The sequence below is a fragment of the Giraffa tippelskirchi genome, chromosome 1 (assembly GCF_054371585.1).
Source record: "Giraffa tippelskirchi isolate mGirTip1 chromosome 1, T2T-mGirTip1v1.2.pri, whole genome shotgun sequence".
Lineage (NCBI taxonomy): Eukaryota > Metazoa > Chordata > Mammalia > Artiodactyla > Giraffidae > Giraffa > Giraffa tippelskirchi.
This window is the reverse complement of record NC_137275.1, coordinates 47386474-47409922: the sequence shown is the minus strand read 5'-3', so window position 1 is coordinate 47409922 and position 23449 is coordinate 47386474. Positions and strand designations below refer to the sequence as shown.

The 23449-nt window shown below is 37.4% G+C and overlaps 1 protein-coding gene across 1 annotated transcript in view; it reads left to right on the top strand.

Annotated features, from left to right (window-relative positions):
- The first annotated feature begins 14034 nt into the window (after positions 1 to 14034).
- Positions 14035 to 23449, top strand: part of GABRB1 (gamma-aminobutyric acid type A receptor subunit beta1) — a 438781-nt gene continuing 429366 nt past the window's right edge. The window contains exon 1 of the mRNA XM_081590734.1: positions 14035 to 14227. Within this exon, the coding sequence (XP_081446860.1) occupies positions 14103 to 14227 (125 nt within the window). The 5' untranslated portion in view covers positions 14035 to 14102. The remainder of the gene's footprint in view (positions 14228 to 23449) is intronic.

Below are 23449 nucleotides of genomic sequence, written 5' to 3'. Positions count from 1 at the left end.
AATTATTCAAATAAAGCACTTTTTAACTTTCTTTAAGGAAAGAAAGGTCTTAACTTTTTGAAAAAATATTGCCATCTGGTTTATAAACTTTAACAAAAACCATATATAGTGAATATATTTGGCAACTGAATAAGTCTAGGCAGTAAAGATGTGGAATACATTGTGTATCTTATGCCATTTATTGTGTGTATTTACATTATTTTTATTTTATCAATTTTTTTTACTAGTGATATGAGGAGACCCTTTATTTAAAATATATTCATAACTAGAAGAAAAATTGAATTAACCTAAAGGATGTGTTTATTTTCGCTAATCATTGTAGACACAAATATTTTAGCCTTTTAAAATGCTTAATACCAAAAACCTATGAAGACAGGCATGTCGGATATTTGTATGTCTTTTTCAGTGCTTTTTTAAACCTCAATACACAATCTAACACATAAATCAGATTCACACAAAGTAAACAACTAAAGTATCACAGGTGTATACTGATCGACCATCAACCCAGCATTTGGAGCTAAATTTTCAAAACAAACCTAGGGACGCATAACATGACACAATAGTAATATTACTATATTTGGTCTACAGAAGACTACGAAGCTAGACTGCTCTTCATTACCATCTGGTGGCTACTGCATGGAGTGGCATTAACCATAATTTTAAAAGAAAGTTAGAAGAACTAAATACTTTAGAACAGAGAAAACCTTAGTATTATTGATGAATATTAAGAATGAATGAGGATAAAAACCAAAGAAGGATTTGGAACTTTCTTTACAATAAACAAATATACCACAAAAAGTTATTTTTTGGAAACAATCTATAATGGACAAAAGTTGAATATATGATAAATAATACTTTGAACAGCATAAGAACTCCATATCACCCAATTGTTTTACAACACAAAAGACAACGCAATTTTTTTCTTCTAGTGATAAATTAGATGTAATCATTGTTCTGAATTTACTAAATATTTTGGTCATCCATATATCTTCACATGCCATTTGCCAAGAAATACTTGTCTATTTTATCTACCTGGTAAACACTTGTATACCTTTAGAAATTTAGCTTACATGGTACCTCACTTGAGAAGTCTATCTGTGCAGTCCTAGTTGAAGGTTCAGTTATCCATCCCTAGAAACTGTTGTTGCTAGTCTGTTATCATTTACATAATGTTTTTTATTCACGACTGGTTGAGTTCCTCAGGAGAGGTGATGGTGCCCTACTTATCCTTTTAAGATCCGAGTTCTACGCATTTAATATCTATTTATGTAAGGAATAAATCCAGGAAGTTCATTGTTCTTTAGGAAATTTAAACCAAAGGAAACCTTCCACATTTTACACTTCACAGATGAAACAAGGACAGAAGGAGATTTTGGAGAAAGTAAATGGGCATATTGACGTTTTAAATTTCCCACTTCCATCACAGAATCACAAAGCCAAATTAGAACCAGAAAATCACCTAGTTATGTAAAATTTTAAGTATGAGACTGAGGTTCAGAAAGAATATTGGACTTTCTCAAGTTTCTTCAACAAATAACTACTGGAATTAGTATTTGGACCCCCTATCAACTGACACTTCATCAGTGAGGTTTTTACTCTACTGGTTTAATCCCTGACTGCTTTTAGGAGAAATCTTAGTTCTAGAAAACTGGATTGTAAAAATTAAATACTCTTTTAGGGATCTGAATTCTGTACTTGATCCATGACCTGCGCTGTGCTGTGCTTAGTTGTTCAGTTGTGTCTGACTCTTTGCGACCCCATGGACTGTAACCTGCCAAGCTCCTCTGGCCATGGGGATTCTCCAGGCAAGAATACTGGAGTGGGTTGCCATGCCCTCCTCCACGGGTCTAACCCAGGTCTCCCGCACTGAAAGTGGATTCTTTACCATCTGAGCCACCAGGGAAGCCTTGATTCATGAACTAAACTATACATATTTACAGGCAACTTATGAAATCATTAATTATGTTATATGACGATATGAAATTCAGCTGAACCTTGGACAATATAGTGTGAACTACACAGATTCTATGCAGACTTTTCTCCCGCAAATACATTCTATAGTTCTACAAGATTCACAGTTGATTGAATCCGAAGATATGGAACTGCCATATAGGAGGGTTGACTCTAAAGTAATAAAGGAATTTTTCACTACGTGAGGGTGTCCATGCCTCCAAACCTCTCTACCTCATCTCATTGTTCAAAGGTCAACTGTATATTTAAATTCCTTGAAGTGCTTGGTTTTGTGCCAACAGTTCTGGAAATTTACCTTAAGGAAACAGCAAGTCATGCATGTCAAGATTATGAGCATAATAAGCATTAGGATATCATCATTATTAATACCTTTTTTTTTTTTGGCCCTACTGCACAGGATGTAGGATCTTAGTTCCCCAACCAGGGATTGAACTGATGGCACTAGAGTGGAAGCATGGAGTCTTAACCACTGACCCTCTGGCTAAGTCCCCATTATTAATATTTCTGAAAAATATAGACTCCCTAATGTAATTTCTGGTATCTTTTTTTCACTATTAAGGGATATCCTTTAGAGCTGAGTAGGAGGTTTTCGAGATTCTCCAAACATACCTTGCTTTTTTAAAATTTTATTTTATTTATTTATTTATTTTTGGCTGCACTGTGTCTTCCTTGCTATGTGAGGGCTTTCTCTAATTGTGGCAAGCTGTCCCAAGGTATGTGGAATCCTCCTGATTCAGGGATCAAACTTGTGTCCCTTGCATTGGGAGGCCAGTTCCTAACCACTGAACCACCAGGGAAGTCCATACCTTGTTTTTTATCCAAATCCACAGAATGTCACTATAAAAATAAATGACATAGTCTTTTGGAATGTGTTTTTAATAAGATATGCTGGTTAAAATCCAGAATCAGTTTACATCTTTGTATATTTGCTGCCATATCATCCAGTTTTTTTGTTTGTTTTTTTTATTTTCAGAAATTATATTTCTAGGGAAAAAATGTTTTGGCATTTTCAGCCTTAACATTTATAGTTTCACTAATTTTGGCATTTCCCATGATGTCTGGCACACAGATATTTGTAATTTCTGTTAAAGCATAAACATAAATAGTGGATGCTGAGAGGCCAGGAAGCAGGCAGAGCCAGTCACTTGGTTGGTCTAAGCCAAGAGTAGTCCTCAGCTGAGGCCAAACACCATCTGGCTTTGTGGTGACGGGTTAATATCTCATAGACAGAAACACTCCCCAAGTGATTATAAGTAAAAAAAAAAAAAGTGGTTCTTGGTAAAGAATAAAATCCAGTAAGATTTTAAATTTTGGTGAATGCTAGAAATGTAGCAAATGTGATTTGAACAGAATCTCTGGGAAGGACCCCTTTGATACTAAAAAGAAACAGGAAAGTGAAAGTAGTGAAGCAGCGCAAACATTAGGTATTTATAAAGTAGAGACTAGAAATGGTCCGGAGAAGGCAATGGCACCCCACTCCAGTACTCTTGCCTGGAAAATCCCATGGATGGAGGAGCCTGGTAGGCTGCAGTCCATGGGGTTGCTAAGAGTCACGCAAGACTGAGCGACTTCACTTTCACTTTTCCTTTCATGCATTGGAGAAGGAAATGGCAACCTACTCCAGTGTTCTTGCCTGGAGAACCCCAGGGACTGGGGAGCCTGGTGGGCTGCCGTCTATGGGGTCGCACAGAGTCGGACACGACTGAAGCGACTTAGCAGCAGCAGCAGCAGCTTATTTGGGGCTTCTCAGGTGGTGCAGTGGTAAAAAATCTGCCTGCCAATGCAGGAGGCAAGAGACATGGGTTCGATCCCTGGGTCAGGAAGATCCTCTAGAGTAGGTAATAGCAACCCACTCCAGTATTCTTGCTGGGAGAATTCCATGGACAGAGGAGCCTGGCGAGCTACGGTTCATGGCGTCACAAAGAGTCAAACACAACTGAGAACACACACACACACACACACACACACACACAGAACTTATTTACAACTGCGTTTTGGTTTTCTAAGAGTAAAGCTGGCTTAAAACTCAGCATTCGAAAATCTAAGATCATGGCATCTGGTCCCATCACTTCATGGCAAATAGATGGGGGAACAATGGAAATAGTGACAGACGTTATTTTCTTGGGCTCCAAAATCACTGCAGATGGGGACTGCAGCCATAAAATTAAAAGACGCTTGCTCCTTGGAAGAAAAGCTATGACCAACCTAGACAGCATATTAAAAAGCAGAGACATTACTTTGCCAACAAAGGTCCATCTAGTCAAAGCTATGGTTTTTCCAGTAGTCATGTATGGATGTGAGAGTTGGACGGTGAAGAAAGCTGAGTACAGAAGAATTGATGCTTTTGAACTGTGGTGTTGGAGAAGACTCTTGAGAGTCCCTTGGACTGCAAGGAGATCAAACCAGTCAATCCTAAAGGAAATTAGTCCTGAATATTCATTGGAAGGACTGATGCTGAAGCTGAAGCTCCAACACTTTGGCCACCTGTTGCGAAGAACTGACTCCTTGGAAAAGACCCTGATGCTGGGAAAGATTGAAGGCAGAAGGAGAAGGGGACAACAGAGGACAAGATGGTTGGATGGCATCACTGACTCAATTGACATAAGTTTGAGTGGGCTCTGGGAGGTGGTGAAGGACAGGGAAACTTGGCATGCTGCAGTTCATGGGGTCGCAAAGAGTCGGACACGACTGAGTGACTGAACAACAACAAAGAGATAAATGTTCTCTCCTTTCTTCTTGCTGTTTTTTTTTTTTTAATTATTTGAAACTTGAAGTATCTGATTTGGGGAGATTTTTGTTATGTTTTTTAAGTCATCTAACAAAGAAGTAGTGATTTCTCTTTGTCTTCTCCTTCCTGGATAAAATCAAACTATTTTTCTGACTCCCTTAGATGTTCTCTGAAATGGAATCCTTTCAACTGAGTTGTTTACAACAGAATTATAATAAAAGCTGTGGTATTGGTATTCCCTTCCATATCAAATAATGACCATACATTTTGATTTTAGGTTAGAATTGGCTTCCAGAAATTTCATAAGGCTTCCTAACCCTCACAAACAGCTCCCTCATTATATTATACTGAAATAGTCTGGCTCTTGGAAAAGATAGTTAACATATTATAATTTATTTCATTATTTCAGAGTGTATATTCCCACAAAGTTTGCAGTAAAAAATTAAAAATGTATAAAAATTACCCAATAATAATCATAAAGATAGAATACTGTAATTTTATGGGTCTACTATAACTATCTACTATATCTATACTTTGGCTTAGATTATGAATACAAAATCAGTCCAAAATCCAATTGCTTCACTTGGTTTTGATTGCAATGACTTTAGTTATGATAAAGCCTGTATCCTATAGGCAAACTGCTTCTAAAATACGGAATTATAAAGGCTAAGTGTTGAAAAGTACTATATACGTGTTTGGCATAAGATTCTATAATTAATATATTGTTTTCAGCATATTTGACTTTGCTTGTAACACAAAATTTTGTGACATGTGAACCCAAGCAGAAACATACAATATGTGAGGCAAATAAAAAAGGCAGTAAGATGTCAGATTTTAACCAAATATTCCAATAATTACATTAAAATTTTAAAGTAAATATTGTAACTAAAAGACAAAGGTGTTGATTCATGTTGATGTATGGCAGAGGCCATCACAATATGTAATTATCCTCCAATTAATACAAACAAATATCTTTTAAAAAAGATAAAAGTTGCTAGACTGAATAACAAAAAAAGTGTAAGTGTGTGCCACTTAAAAAAAAAGTTTACTTTGAAAGTAAAAACACAAATAATTTTAAGGTAAAGTATACTCCCATGTTTTCAAGTGTCATTATACCAAATAAAAGAAATCTAATCTCCAATAAACATCATTAGAAATAAAGGTGAATGTTTCATATCAAAAAAGACATACACACACCAGAATGATATAATAATTCTGAATTTGTTTGTACTTCAATTTATAGGCTTAAAAACACTATAGGAAACATTGACAAAATCAAAATTTCCAATCATAGTGGGAGATTTTAACATACTTTCTCTCCAAAACTGATGAAACTGACAAAATGCAATAAGCATATATAGATGATTTCAATAACACTATTAAGAAACTGGATCTTATAAACATAGGGGATCGTTTCACCTAATAACTGCAAAGTATATATTCTTTTCAAATGACATGGGACAACACCCCCAGTGGCCACACACTGGGGTTTAAAGCAAACCAAAACAAATGTCAAGAGATTGAAATCTTATCAACTGTACTCTTTGATGGGTATGAAATTAAGGTAGAAGTTAATAGTAAATAGATAACTAGAAACTCCATCTAGAGAAAGGAGAAAAATTAGAGAGATAGAACAAGAAGCCAGAGAAATGGGCAGAATCTAGATTATAAGAAGGTTTAAGTCATCCTAAGGTGTTCATATTCTAACAGCATTGGGAGAGCAATAAAAGATATATATCTTGGGATTGATGTAATCAAGTTTGCATTTAAAAATGGTCATTCTGGTTATGTCTGTGTTGATGGGAGGTGAGGACAGTTAGATTGAACAACGGTTTGGAGTAAGGAAATGCTAGAGGCCAGAAGGCCTGTTAGGGGGTGCTTGCTATACTATATTTAGATGAGGCTGGTTTTCTGAACTAGAACAGTGGCATTGTACACCTCTCAGCATGATACCTTGGACTTTTGATGCTGCTTGCCTTTCAGCCTCACAAGGATGTACCCTGATCACTTGTGTGAGCATACTCTTCTTGATGTTAGCTTTCACTAAGATGCTTGGTATTACTCTTCGCCGAGACTAATTAGTTCTTTACAGTTCCTGGTCTCCTTGTCCTCCTCCTGGTATCTGGGTCTTCTTTCCATCTCTGCCCATAAGCGTATTTCCACTTCCAAGGTTTCTAAGCTTTGATACCTCATCGCTGCCAGGTGCGCTATTCTTAGCCCTTTCTTCTGGCTCCAGATGCCTCATATCTGTGTACACACTATCCTTTCTAGAACTGAATCAGATTGGAGTCCCTGTCTGAAGTGGAAGTACTGTTCAACAGGTATTAGGACTCACGAGTCAACTCACAACCAGCTGAATTATAATAGAGCTCAAAACTAAGACGATTAACAGTGGACATTAGGTGTCCCTTATTCTTTCTTTTCATTTAATGTTTACGATGTGATCAGATGATTAGGTTACTAGAGCAACAGGCTATAATAAAATATAGTCAGAAAAACTAACAAGACCCTTTCACAGACTACTAGAACAGAAAGAACTTTTCAAATTATCTACATGGATTCCCTGTGTTTTGCCCCAGTATTCCTTTAATGATTACACAGCAATCATTCTGTTGTATACTCACAAAGGAAATATGATAAGCAATAAAGAAATGACCCTTTTAGTTAGTATAAGTAACTAATCAATTGAAATATTGGTTCATTTCCCTCACACCACTTATTGTGGTGAAATTATGATGCATCACCATATTATCATCACCAGATGGTCGATACCAAAATCAGATTGATTATTTTCTTTGCAACCAAAGATGGAAAAGCTCTATACAGTCAGCAAAAACAAGATGGGGAGCAGACTGTGGCTCAGATCATGAACTGCTTATTGCCAAATTCAGACTTAAATTGAAGAAAGTAGGGAAAACCACTAGACCATTCAGATATGACCTAGATCAAATCCCTTATGAATATACAGTAGAAGTGAGAAATAGATTTAAGGGACTAGATCTGATAGACAGAGTGCCTGATGAACTATGGACAGAGGTTCGTGACATTGCACAGGAGACAGGGATCAAGACAATCCCCAGGGAAAAGAAATCCAAAAAAGCAAAATGGCTGTCTGAGGAGGGCTTACAAATAGCTGGGAAGAGAAGAGACGCGAAAAGCAAAGGACAAAAGGAAAGATATTCCCATCTGAATGCAGAGTTCCAAAGAATAGCAAGGAGAGATAAGAAAGCCTTCCTCAGCGATCAATGCAAAGAAATAGAGGAAAACAACAGATTGGGAAAGACTAGACATCTCTTCAAGAAAATTAGAGATACCAAAGGAACATTTCATGCAAAGATGGGCTCGATAAAGGACAGAAATGGTATGGACATAACAGAAGCAGAAGATATTAAGAAGATGTGCCAAGAACACACAGAAACACTGTACAAAAAAAATCTTCACGACCCAGATAATCACAATGGTGTGATCACTCACCTAGAGCCAGACATCCTGGAATGCGAGGTAAAGCAAGCAAGGAAGCCTTACTACGAACAAAGCTAGTGGAGGTGACAGAATTCCAGTTGACTATTTCAAATCCTGAAAGATGATGCTGTGAAAGTGCTGCACTCAGTTCAGTTCAGTCACTCAGTCGTGTCCGACTCTTTGCAACCCCATGAATCACAGCATGCCAGGCCTCACTGTCCATCACCAACTCCCGGAGTCTACCCAAACCCATGTCCATCGAGTCAGTGATGCCATCCAACCATCTCATCCTCTGTTGTCCCCTTCTCCTCCTGCCCCCAATCCTTCCCAGCATTAGGGTCTTTTCCAATGAGTCAACTCTTCGCATGAGGTGGGTGGCCAAAGTATTGGAGTTTCAGCTTCAACATCAGTCCTTCCAATGAACACCCAGGATTGATCTCCTTTAGGATGGATTGATTGGATCTCCTTGCAGTCCAAGGGACTCTCAAGAGTCTTCTCCAACTCTCAAGAGTCTTCACAGTTCAAAAGCATCAATTCTGCGGTGCTCAGCTTTCTTCACCGTCCAACTCTCACATCCATACATGACCACTGGAAAACCATAGCCTTGACTAGACGGACTTTTGTTGGCAAAGTAATGTCTCTGCTTTTCAATATGCTATCTAGGTTGGCCATAAACTTCCTTCCAAGGAGTAAGCGTCTTTTAATTTCCTGGCTGCAATCACCATCAGCAGTGATTTTGCAGCCCCCCAAAATAAAGTCTGACACTGTTTCCCCATCTATTTCCCATGAAGTGATGGGACCAGATGCCATGATCTTAGTTTTCTGAACGTTGAGTGCCGGGAGCCAGCCCACGAGATCCCACCCATGACAGAGTCATGGGAAAGAGGAATGATTGAGCACGGCTTCTCAGGCCTCAGGGATTCTTGGAAGGCTGCCTCAGCGCTCACCTTAAAGATATCTGTCTTTCTGATGTTTACTATAAAAAAACCTCTTCTTATTTTCTGACTTAAGCAAAAGGCCTTTCCCGATTTCCTTCTAAAATAGATCATTTTGAAACCTCAAATCAACAAGGCCCCTGAATGGTAGCACCCTAAATAAAATTATCTGGGATATAGAGTATGCTGATCTAAATTCCTTTTGCTAACATATTAGTTTGTTTAACAAATAAGCCTGTGCCTTTAGAGCTAATATACATGACTGCTCCTTAATAATAAAACAGCATTGAGAGCCTCCGCATAGAAAGCCCCTATGGGCACAAAACTCTTCGCAGGAAAAAAGGCTTGTTAGGAAATATAAGAAATATTGCTTTATGAAACTGTTACTTAGTCTATATTTACTCACTATGTTTTTACCCTTAACGTATTTAGCCTATATAATGAAAGCATAATAGTTAAAAATTTATAAAAGTTTGGCTTTAACACAAATAATAAGACAATTGTAGATTTAACTGATGATTCTTACTTAGAGCTGACCTTCAGCTTGCTCTTCTATGACTTTATGGAACTACATTCTTTTCTGTTAAGCTCAAGGTATAGAGTAAATTACTGAAAACAGGTTTTACCTTGAAACTTTCTATTGATGAATTCTTTCTTGCTGTGCCTGACACAAAAGAGTTCTGACTGATCAGCCCTTATCAATGGAGAGTCACAAGATGTTAGCAGGCCCCCAGGCCAGAAGATGATGTAAACAAAATGAGGCTTTTGGTAACTAAAAACATGCAAACAGTTTCGATGAAGGTCAAAACTGCTGGCCCATTAAGCTGAATTCTTATGCCCATTAAGTTAAATTGGTATGCCCACTAAGCTGAATTGGTATGACTCTATACTTTACATTTGTTTCTATGTACCACAAAAAATATAAAAGCTGTCTTAAAAACAATAAAGTTGGAAGACACTGGGGAGACACTTGGAAACACCGAGACTCGCTGTGTCTTCTCATTCGTATCGCCAACGCTGTCCATCCTGAGGGAACCCCTGGACCTGCTGGAGCTGGACTCTGGCAGTTGAGCTTTAAGCCAACTTTTTCACTCTCCTCTTTCACTTTCATCAAGAGGCTCTTTAGTTCTTCTTCACTTTCTGCCATAAGGGTGGTGTCATCTGCATATCTGAGGTTATTGATATTTCTCCTGGCAATCTTGATTCCAGCTTGTGTTTCTTCCAGCCCAGCGTTTCTCATGATGTACTCTGCATATAAGTTAAATAAGCAGGGTGACAATATACAGCCTTGACATACTTCTTTTCCTATTTGGAACCAGTCTGTTGCTCCATGTCCAGTTCTAACTGTTGCTTCCTGACCTGCATACAGGTTTCTCAAGAGACAGGTCAGATGGTCTGGTATTCCCATCTCTTTCAGAATTTTCCACAGTTTATTGTGATCCACACAGCCAGCAAATCTGGAAAATTCAGCAGTGGCCACAGGACTGGAAAAGGTCAGTTTTCATTTCTATCCCAAAGAAAGGCAATGCCAAACAATGCTCAAACTGCTGCACAATTGCACTCATCTCACACGCTAGCAAAGTAATGCTCAAAATTCTCCAAGGCTTCAACAGTACTTGAACCATAAACTTCCAGATGTTCAAGCTGGATTTAGAGAAGGCAGAGGATCCAGAGATCAAATCACCAACGTCTGTTAGATCATCAAAAAGGCAAGAGAGTTCCAGAAAAACATCTACTTCTGCTTTATGAACTATGCCAAAGCCTTTGTGTGGATCACAACAAACTGTGGAAACTTCTTAAAGAGATGGGACTACCAGTCCACCTGACCTGCCCCCTGAGAAATCTGTGTGCAGGTCAAGAAGCAACAGTTAGAACTGGACATGGAACAACAGACTGGTTCCAAATCAGGAAAGGAATATGTCAAAACTGTATATTGTCACCTTGCTTATGTAACTTATGTGCACAGTACATCATGAGAAATGCTGGACTGGATGAAGTACAACGTGGAATCAAGATTGCCAGGAGAAATATCAATAACCTCAGATATGCAGATAACACCACCTTTATGGCAGAAAGCAAAGAAGAACTAAAGAGCCTCTTGATGCAAATGAAAGAGGAGAGTGAAAAAGTTGGCTTAAAACGCAACATTCATAAAACTAAGATCATGGCATCCGGTCTCATCACTTCATGGCAAATAGATGGGGAAACAATGGAAACAGTGACAGATTTTATTTTGGGGAGCTCCAAAATTACTGCAGATGGTGACTGCAGCCCTGAAATTAAAAGACGCTCCTTGGAAGAAAAGCTATGACCAACCTAGATAGCATATTAAACAGCAGAGACATTATTTTGCCAACAAAGGTCCATCTAGTCAAAGCTATGGTTTTTCTAATAGTCATGTATGGATGTGAGAGTTGGGATATAAAGAAAGCAGAGCACCGAAAAATTGATGCTTTTGAACTGTGGTGCTGGAGAAGGCTCTTGAGAGTCCCTTGGACTGCAAGGAGATCCAACTAGTCCATGCAAAGAAAATCATTCCTGAATATTCTTTGGAAGGACTGATACTGAAGCTGAAACTCTAATACTTTGGCCACCTGTTGCGAAGAACTGACTCCTTGGAAAAGACCCTGATGCTGGGAAAGATTGAAGGCGGGAGGATAAGGGGACAACAGAGGATGAGATAGTTGGATGGCATCACCGACTCAGTGGACATGACTTTGAGTTAACTCCGGGAGTTGGTGATGGACAGGGAGGCCTGGCGTGCCACAGTCCATGGGGTCACAAAGAATCAGACATGACTGAGCGACTGAAATGAACTGAACTGAACCATATTATACTTTTTATGTAGCTAACTTCCTGTTTCTTTTCCCCCAAAGCTGGAATATTATTATCTGGTATTTTCTAATCTTGACTCCCCCATTCCCTAACAGTTTGACCTTGGGAACATTGCTTTACTACTCATGGCTTCATACTCAATCATTTGCAAAATAAGGACAATGATGGTGCCTATTTTATTGCTAACAAGGATTAAATGTGTTAATACATGTTAAAACAATTCAAAGAGTGTCTGGAACATAGCACTAACAAAGTGTTAGCTATATTAATAACTAACATATTCGATTTTTGAAACTGACAGTTTTTTTTTTTAACTCATTGCCACTGATGGAGAGAAAGTCTTTCTACAGCTAGAGGTCAAAAGCTTAAAAGTGTTAAAGCATTAGGGAGTTAACACATTGGTATGAATAAGTTTTAGTCAAAGTGAAAATGAGGGCATTAGACAGTTTTCAGTTTCAATGGTATATGGAGTTCAAAGGTGGCCGAGGCACCTACAAAATGAAAGGAAATGAAACCGGGTGGGAAAAGTTTCCAAAAGAGGATGTGGGAGACTCAGGCAAACTTCAAAGACTTTCCAATTTTTTTGGAGGAGGTCATGGAGAGGACAGGACCGCCAGTTGACCCAGGCTCCTCACCCCCTCCCTATCCTTGAAATGTACATTCTGCTCACTATGCCCACACTGGGAGCTGTTTCTAGGACATAGCCTTGAGAGAGTAAGGGGCTGTTGAGACCTTTTGGATGGAATAGGTGACTGAACCCCATTAAGAACTCTATATAAAGCTTTAAGATTCTCGGGGAGGGGGTTGTCTTGTATGGAAATCTACTCGTTTTGCAGCTAGAGGAGTTTTGCAGGTAAGTTCCCCTGCTTATTCACACTGTCATCCACCAATCTGGAGTGGTCAGCATTTTCTCCAGTCCCTCGTTGCCCTCCTTGTATGGGGGCCATGAACCAACATGATTGTGTTCATTGCTGCTTTAGGAATAAACCCAGAGGTGTGACTGAGGTACTCCTTTCTGGCTTTTTTGTGAAAACACACCAAGCCGGTAACTTTCGTCCTGCCCTGGATCTGAGGAGGCTGAGACAGACATTCAGCCCAGCTGTGAACTGTCTGGGCAGCAAATACTAAGAAAACTGGCAGCAAGACAGATGTGGGGCTGAGCCAAAGACATCTGTGTTATGAGCTGCTTGCCCGGGGCTAAAAACTAGGTGCAGGAATGGGTGTGAGTAGGTTCTAGATAAGACCAGATGGTCAAGCTTGACTGGAAAGCAGAGATGTCCCAGACACTGGGGCCAGACTGTTCCCAGGGAAATCTGTTTGGGGCCTGTATACCTCTCCTCCGTGGTGAATGTGTTCCAATAACTTGTGCTGCGGTTTATGAATTTGACTAATGGTTGCTTCACTTTGTATTTTCAAACTGTTCTAATTCTGAGGCAGCTCACAGGATTATATTTATTTTCTAAGTAAAATACATTTCTCAGTAAAGGGAAAAGACATTGCTTTTTCAAGCTTTTTGCTTAAACCTAATTTTACATGTTTGATGAATATGTGCAAATTTTCTCCCCAACTATTTATGATTTATAGACTTCTGTCTAAACTCCTCAAAATCATTACATGTTCATTTTTTGATATTTCAAAATACAAGGGAAAAAAGTCACCAAAAAGTAGTATAACAAACATCTACTGTACTCAGCTCTATTCTAGCATTTTGTCAAAACTGATTCAGAACTTGTAAAATAAAAACAAAATATTAAAAAAAAAAACAAAAAAAACAAAAACAAAATATTACAGAAACAATCAAAATTTCCTGAGTACTCCACCACAGTAGTTCTTCCATTTTTTAAATGCAGTCATCTTTCCACGAATATTTGTGTATTGTTATATATGTATACAAAATAACTATTATGCTTTTAACATTTTATATATAGTAAATTATATATATAAATTTGCTTTTATATTAACATTATGTTTTGGAAAATACTCATTTTTATACATTGTTATGGTAATTAACCCAAGTTTCTATAAGAAACAATACTCAGCATGATCTGCTGCTGCTGCTAAGTCGCTTCAGTCGTGTCTTACTCTGTGCGACCCCAGAAATGACCGCCCACCATCCCTGGGATTCTCCAGGCAAGAGTACTGGAGTGGGTTGCCATTTCCTTCTCCAAGGTATGAAAGTGAAAAGTGAAAGTGAAGTCGCTCGGTTGTGTCCGACCCCATGGACTGCAGCCTACCAGGCTCCTCCACCCATGGGATTTTCCAGGCAAGATCAGATAGAAGTTAATTTCTCCCTCAGGTAAGATCCAATGTTGTTTACTCATTTAAACTCTGAGTAGATTTTCTCCAAGGACTGACAGGGATCAGAGCTTCTTCCATCATGTGACTCCTCTATCTTTGACTTCTGCTTTCTCTAGCTTCACTGAAGTGGGAGAAAGGGAAAAAGAATGAAAAGCACACAATTTATTTAGCCGTGTTGGCCAAAAAGTAACCCCAAACTGTCTTCTTGACATTCTATTGCTCTGAACATGTGACAGTCACACTAACTTCAAGGAAGATACTGAGTTGCAAAAATGACAACAAAGGGTTTCAGAGCATTAGTCAGGAAATGTTGCCATTAATCGTGTGCTTTAATTTGTAGAGGTCTATCTGTTATTTATCAACATGCTATTATTAGGCATTGGTTAGTTTTGCAACATTTTTACTCTCTCTGATGAACAAGACAATGCATTAAGCTTTTCTACTTTATTTATTCATTCCATTCTTCATTTGATCTCCTGCAATCTACCAGGACTTTTTTGCCATATTCCATCACAGATAATTTTCCTAAAGGACATAAAGTAGCAGAGAAAATTTATATCCAGCTACCTATAGAACTATGGGGAAAATGTTCCAATAGAGGTTTTAAGCACTGCTAAAAAGCCTGGAGTATTAGGGAGAATTACATCTTGACTTTTTCAAGGATGAGATGGACAGAGAAGTGCTTCAGTGATAGAATCCAGCATGAAAGTCTTGCTTCTGTTTATACAGAAAATGGGAACTGTTCAGCATTAATTAAATATCAAGTACAGGGTGATGAAGTGCAATGAAAGTAAAACAATTTAAATAATATAGGTAAAAAGGTTGTACATGCAGATATAGCATGTGGTCTTCAATGAAATATGATCTAGATTGCAAAAGTAAAAGATTCTTTTAAAACACTCCACATTTTGCCCTATAAAAATTCATATTCCTGACTACTGAGTGACAAGCCAAGCCTATTATTTCTATTATTATTCCACATTGTTAAAAATGTTCAAACTCTTTCATAATGGTTTAATAGAAATTTTTGGAAAATCATGATCAATTCAAGCCACTTGAATTAACCGCTAAGGTAACATAGTGACACTTCGTGAATTACAAAACTGTTTAACGGTTTTCTGAAGAAAAGGAAAGCTGAATTCAGAAATTTACCTTTTTCTAGGTGACAAAATTTCTATTATGCAGACAATTTGATGAGCCAAAAGATGTTTCTTGGTTGATGTGAGAATAGAATCAGTTTTAAAACCAGGTGTTAAAATATCCGACCTGTTATTATTAGAAAATTTAAATCTTAATAAATAGCATGTTCAGTTTTAAAAGCAAGATTGAGAAATACCAGAATTAGTACAATTTTTGACTGGAGGAAGATGTTTGGAAAGAATGATGATTGAAGTTAACTCATCTTGAATGAAATTCTAGGTCTACAATTTACTAGATGTATGGTCTTCTGCATGTCATATAGCTTCTGTATATCTCACTATTTCTCACCTTAAAAAGAGAGTGTTAGGTCAGACTCTTAAATTCCCTGCTGGTGTTAACCTCCAGTGAATCTAAAAGGAGTATTTGGCATCATGCTCTAGATATGACATAACAGTCAGAGAAAAATTTTATGACTCTGGTGACTATTCAATATCATACACATCTTCAATGATACTTTCATAACTATGATGCTTTGCTGGTGGTTTCATTATTCATGCACTTACTCAAAATCCTAGGAGAATTGTACTGTGAAAACCACTGTAGGAATATACCTAAGGGCTAAATACAAAGAAATAAATAAGAACCAGCTAGACACAAAGAGTAACATGAATATGTAAAATAGGAAAGAATAAATGTAAATAGCAAAAAATAAAAAACTTTCAGTTCAGTTCAGTTCAGTCGCTCAGTTGTGTCCGATTCTTTGTGACCCCATGGACTGTGGCACGCCAGGCCTCCCTGTCCATCACCAACTCCCGGAGTTAACTCAAACTCATGTCCGCTGAGTCGGTGATGCCATCCAACCATCTCATTCTCTGTTGTCCCCTTATTCTCCCACCTTCAATCTTTCCCAGCATCAGGGTCTTTTCCAAGGAGTCAGTTCTTCGCATCAGGTGGCCAAAGTATTGGGGTTTCAGCTTCAGCATCAGTCCTTCCAAAGAATATTCAGGACTGATTTTCTTTGGAATGGACTGGCTGGATCTCCTTGCAGTCCAAGGGACTCTCAAGAGCCTTCTCCAGCACCACAGTTCAAAAGCATCAATTCTTCGGCACTCAGCTTTCTTTATACCCTAACTCTCACATCCATACATGACTACTGGAAAAACCATAGTTTTGACTAGACAGACCTTTGCTGGCAAAGTAATGTCTCTGCTTTTTAATATGCTGTCTAGTTTGATCATAACTTTTCTTCCAAGGAGCAAGTGTCTTTTAATTTTATGGCTGCAGTCACCATCTGCAGTGATTTTGGAGCCCCCAAAACAATAAAGTCTGTCACTGTTTTCATTGTTTCCCCATCTATTTGCCATGAAGTGATGGGACCAGATGCCATGATCTTAGTTTTTTGAATGATCCAGTTTAGTCTGTCCCAAACCAACTTATGACAAAACACCCATTCCCAAATTATCCTTCCACACCTTCCCTGTCTTAGATAATGGCAACTCTTCCATCCTCTCAGCTCAGAGACTTTGGAGTCATCCTTAATTCCTCTCCTTCCCTCACACAACATATCTAACCTGTCAGCAAGTTCTGTTAACTCTAGCTTCAAAATGTAACCAGAATATGACCACTTCTCATCACCACCAGTACTACCATGTATTTTCCACCTGGATTACTGATGCAAATCCTTCTACCCTTGCCCACCAGATGTCTACATTCCAGAGTAGCTAGAGTGATTTCATTAAAAAGCAAATGAGACTACGTTATTCTCCACATCAGATTCTTCCATTGACTTTCTGTCTTACTCAGAATATATTCTATAATTCTATAACTCATCTCCTGTTGCTTTTTCTGCCTCTCACTCTGCTCTAACAGCTCTGGCCTCCTTAAACATATCCGATACTTTTTCACTTCAGTATCTTTACACTTGCTGTTCTCTGTTGGAAATGTTTCTCCTCTCTAGATTTACATCTGGCTCGCTCCATCTCTATCTATAGCTCTCTACCCAAATGTCATCTTTTCAATGTGATCTTCCTTGACCACCATTTCTAAAGTCTCAGCAAACACTCCCCCTCCCAAATTTCCATTTCCTGGTTTACTGTTTTCCCTCCTATAACTAACTGTCTAAATATACAGTATACTGTACCTTTTTACTTTGCTTATGGTCCATTTTCCTCACCAGAATATAAATGCTAAAATAGCTAAGATGTATTTTTATCTATTCAGAGCTGTACACCCTGTATTTGGAATAATACTCTTGGATCATATTAGACAGTCAAGAAATATTATTGAGTTTATTTATTTTTCCATTAATTCAGCAAATATGTATTATATATATATTTCATGCAGACAAGATTCTAGATAAGGGATATACACTGATGAATTAAAGAAAAAGCTTCTTTTCCTCAGAGAGGAATGGACATCATAGAGATGAACACAGAAATCTCAGCCACAGTACTGGGCCATGTGAGCATACAGGAAATGTTGAAATCCACTAGTAATAGCAGATACCATAATGAAGTTGGAAATGGAAAGAATTCATGGCAGCTCACAAGTATGGCAATATTTTTAGTTCCTCTGCAGGTGTGTAGATCTTCAGTCATGTGCAGGCTTATCTCACTGTGTCTTACCCTCACTATTACTCAACTACTATCTCAGTTACTGCTCATCTTTTAGGGGAATTCTTCATTATCTGTCTACCAACTTCTGGATGTTTCACTACCTATGCTCCACCTTTTCTCCATCAAAAGCAGGGTAGAATAGTAGCGAATGATACTGGTTTGAATTTTGACTTTATAAGCTTGAATTCGGGCTCTGTCATATCTAAGCTATATGGCCAACAGCAAGTTGCTTTTCCCATCAAAAAAATCTGAAAAATAAAGACAGTTTTACCAGAGTTTAAAGATGTCAGGTATAAATGACTTAATAAAAGACTTACCACAGTGCCAGACACATAGTAAGCATTAAATACATTATAAGTTCATTTTAATTCATAATTTTTTAAAATAAATCTTATTCAAAATATCTACTCCTTCCTATTTCATCACAACCAGTCAGTGTCACAGCACCTTCTCTAATTCATAAGTGTTTAATTTCTGTACCTTTTGCCTATAGCTTCATAATAATTTCTTAACAATTGCTTTCAATCACTGCATTTAACTTAGAAATTAAATAATTTATTTTATTCATTTATTTGCATATCACTTAATTTTATGTCTTAATTACCTCATCTTATATTGATGTTTTTGTTTTGCTGTAGTAATCCTTAGGTTCTTTTTGCCTAAAGGATTTGTAAGGGGCAAACTTACCAGTCTTTTTATGTCTAAAAACAAGTTTGAATGCTCAACACAACTGAATGCTAGTTTGTGAGACTACAGTATTAGCACTTGAAAATCTTTTTTTTTGTTCAAAATTATAAAAACATTGCTTCATTGATTTCTGGTACTAAATTTGTTGATAATAATTTCATATGTACAGGTTAATAAACTTCATTTTTATCTTATTAATAAAGAATATCATACTAAATTTGCTGATAAGAATGACAAGTTATTCTCTTTTGTATGAAAATAATATTGCTTTTCTTAAGACAGTTTTGAATTTATCCAAGATGTTCTGGAAATTCACCAGAATATGACTAATTAATACTGTTTAACATTTAATAAGCTTGCTCAATCGTAAAACAAGTAATTTTTGTCACTTCTAGGACATTGCTATTTCTTTAACTATTTGTTGCTCTTCTTTTTCTCTATTCATTTCTTATGTAACTTCTGATTCTCTTTCCAATGATTCTTTTGTCTTTTTGCAAGGCAACCTTGATAATTACTTGATTATATTATCTAGTTCACTAATAAAATTTTCAGTTGTGTCATTCATCTATCAAATTTTCTTTTAAAATTTGAAATTACATTTCAAATTCCTAGAACCTCAGTTTTTTTTGGTTGTTGTTGTTATCGTTGTTATTGTAGACCTTTGTTTTCCCCTAACAGTTTATTGATTTTATTGGGTATTCTGTCTGTACTTAAAACTTCTCAAGCTATTATATTATAGTCTTATTGTCCACTAGGATTTAGTTTTCTGCTTATGGAATTTATTCCTTTTCCCTCATGATGTTGATTTCTCTAAAGATGGGCTGCCCTTTGATTATCTGTCCACAGTTATATGTGAGGATCCATATTAAACAGTCTTTCATTTCTGAAACCAACAATAGAACTGTTTCATGCATATGGTTAGCACGTTTCTGATTACAGGAAGTGAAGGAGGCCTGCAACCTCCAAATACCCATCCTACATTCATTCAATTTTAGCATAGAGTTGAAGAAACTTTTTGACTGAAGAAGTCATCTTGTTGCTTAAAATGTTGAATGATTTAGACTTTATCTCCAAGAGTGAAGGAGTGAAAGTGAAAGTCACTCAGTCGTGTCCGACTCTTTGTGATCCTATGGACTATACACTCCATGGAATTCTCCAGGCCAGAATACTGGAGTGGCTAGCCGTTCCCTTCTCGAGGGGATCTTCCCAACCCAGGGATTGAACCCAGGTCTCCCACATTGCAGGCAGATTCTTTACCAGCTGAGCCACAAGGGAAGCCCAAGAGGGAGGGAGGGCTGTGGTAAATTGTTTTTTTTTTCACTCAGAAAATGATCCTTTAATTCACAAACAACACTGTCACTATATCATTTGATGATTAGCCCAAATGTCTAGATTTTCCCAATTTTCCTTCAAATTTCTCTTAAAATAATTGGAAGAATCTTGATAGTAACAAAATAAAGATGATAGGTTAGTTATGTTTTGATCTCCATTTAGTAACGGCAAGTGTATTTAATATGGGGCAGAAAAATAGTTTTATTTTCTAACCATATCTCCTTTGTTTTCTGGTCTCTTCTTCCTTGCTTCATTATTCCTCTTGTCACTCCACTCACTCCACTCAATGTTCAAATTATCCCTGAAATACTACCAGTTCCTTTACTGCCATAACTTGTGTAACTTGAAGTCTTTGTTTTTGTTTTCCACCTGCCCTAACTTCTCCCAAGTGCTTAACTCTGTGAATCCAAGGTCTAGCAGAAAGTTTCAACTTCTTTGAAGTGTCTTCCCTAACACTACAGGGTAGTATGAAATGCTCTTTTCTCATTTATAGCATTTTTGATATTATATACTAGTAATTCATATGTGTTTACCTTGCTAGTTTTTTTTTTATCTTGTATTGTTTTATAATTCTGAAAATATTTTTTGAGTAAATGAATGAACCCTAACACTATACATTTAGGTAGAAAATTGTTCACTTGGATAATAACCTTGCTATTTTTAACCCTTTTGTCCTTTAGTTAATTCCAGATACATTTAACCTATGAAATAAGATCAAAAGTATAAACAGTTCCTACTAAAAATACTGTAAATCTCTACATATAGCAAAGTTATGAATGGCAACATTTTTAAATGATAGTTTAGTATAAGGCAATATCACCCTGGTAACACTGCTAAGACACTTCAGTCGTGTCTGACTCTGTGCGACCCCATAGACGGCAGCCCACCAGGCTCCGCCGTCCCTGAGATTCTCCAGGCAAGAACACTGGAGTGAGTTGCCATTTCCTTCTCCAATGCATGAAAGTGAAAAGTGAAAGCGAAGTCGCTCAGTCATGTCCGACCTCTAGCGTCCCCATGGACTGCAGCCCACCAGGCTTCTCCGTCCATTGGGATTTTCCAGGCAAGAGTACTGGAGTGGGGTGCAATTGCCTTCTCCCTGGTAACAACTTAATAGTAATTCTCTTTGATCTTCTTCTACCCACAGGTCCACATTAGTTAGAGGTCACAACATGCCAAGCACTTCCAACTGACACTACAACATACCACTTGGGAAGCACAGGTCTGTGGTGCTTAAAGAAAAAAATGTCTCTAATTCTGGCTTGTTCTAAAAATGTAAATCACTCATAACATAGAATAAACCCGAAGTGCATTTAATTACATAGAATAATTTGCAAAAAAAAAATCATATAATTATATCAACAGAGGTTAAAAAAGCATTTTAAAGTGGCAACATTTTTTCATAATTAATAGTGTACTGGTAAAAAGTAGTATGGAGGGCTTCCCAGGTAACACAGTGGTAAAGAATCCAACTGCCAATACAGGAGACACAGGAGATAGGGTTCTATCCCTGGGTTCAGAAGGTCCCCTAGAGAAAGAAGTGGCAACCCACTGCAGTATTCTTGCCTAGGAAAATTCCATGGACAGAGGAGCCTGGTGGGCTACAGTTCATGGAGTTGCTGAGTTAGATACAACTGAGGGACTGAACATGCAAAGAGTAGTATAGACTGCCATCAGACTACCTAAATTTGAATTCTGTCTCTATTGTTTCATTGTTTGACCTTGGATATACTGTTTGACCTTGGATATATTAATGAACTTCCTCTGTCTCAGTTACTTTATCTGTAAAACAGAACTAATCATAGTATCACTACCTCAGAAGAATACCTAAAATCATGAAAAATGTCCAGTGTTTAAAATAAGATTGGTAGGTAATAAGTCTATAAAAATGTTTAACTATTCTTATTAAGCATATAAAATTAGTGTTTTTAATAAAATCAATAACTTGGAATAGCTCTAATAATAAGATTTTTTTAAATAAGAAGTCATATATTTGAGTAGAATTCCTTTTAAAACAAGAAAGGAATACCCTTAGAGTATTCCACTCTCAATACTGGAAATAGTAGAAATATCGGAAATAGCAATCTGAGAAGAAATTTTTAAAAAGTATAAATGTAATAAAAGGGTAAAATATTAATTTATTTACAATAGCATAATTTATAAAATTGTTAGGGCATGATGATTAAAAAGTAAAATGAAAAAGAGATAAAAATATACCTGGCTGTATCACATGATATAAGATTTATTCTCAGAAGTCCACATTATAAGATCTCAGTAAGAAGAGTGAAAAATACAAAGTAGAAAAAAAAGACATTTTTCATATTAGCAGCTAGAAATCTGTTAAATAACTGGCTAGTAATATAGCCTGAAACACAAGACATTTTTATAAGACAATAATAACTTTTACAGAATAAATTCCTATGCAAAAATGAAATTAGACTATTTGCATTAGCACAGATAAAAATGATACTTGTTAGTTAATAGATTTATTGTAATAACAAAGTTACACAGATTTTATAATCTTAATAAATTAATATGTTAATCTACAAAATAAAGTGTGAATGCATAACAAAGGATATATATTTCATTAATAGTGTGACTACCTTATTATTGTTGTTCAGTCACTAAATCGTGTCCAACTCTCTGCAGTCCAGTGGACTGCAACATCCCAAGCTTCCTTGTCCTTGACTGCCTCCCAGGGTTTGCTCAAACTTATGTCCATTGAGTTGGTGATGCCATTTAATCATCCTCTGGAGCATGATGTACTCTGCATGTAAGTTAAACAGGGTGACAATATACAGCCTTGTCGTACTCCTTTCCCAAATTTGAACTAGTCTGTTGTTGCATGTCTGGTTCTAAGGGTTGCTTTTTGACTTGCCTACAGGTTTCTTAGGAGATAGGTAAGGTAGTTGGTCTGGTATTCCCATCTCTTTAAGAATTTTCTACAGTTTCTTGTGATCCATACACTCAAAGGCTTCAGAATAATAACAAAGTAAAACATATTTTATAATCTTAATAAATTGGGCTTCCCCAATAGATCAGTTGGTAAAGAATCTGCCTGCAATGCAGGAGACCCCAGTTCGATTCCTGGGTCAGGAAGATCCTCTAGAGAAGGGTTAGGCTACCCACTCCAGTATTCTTGGGCTTCCCCTGTGGCTCAGCTGGTAAAGAATCCACCAGCAATGCAGGAGACCTGGGTTCGATCCCTGGGTTGGGAAGAGCCCCTGGAGAAGGGAAAGGCTACCCACTCCAGCATTCTGGCCTGGAGAATTCCATGGGCTGTATAGTCCGTGGGATTGCAAAGAGTCACAAAATAAAGTGTGAATGCATAAAAAAAGGATATACATTTCATTAATAGTGTGACTACTTTATTATTGTTTTTCAGTCACTAAATTGTGTCCAACTCTCTGCAGTCCAGTGGACTGCAGTATCCCAAGCTTCCTTGTCCT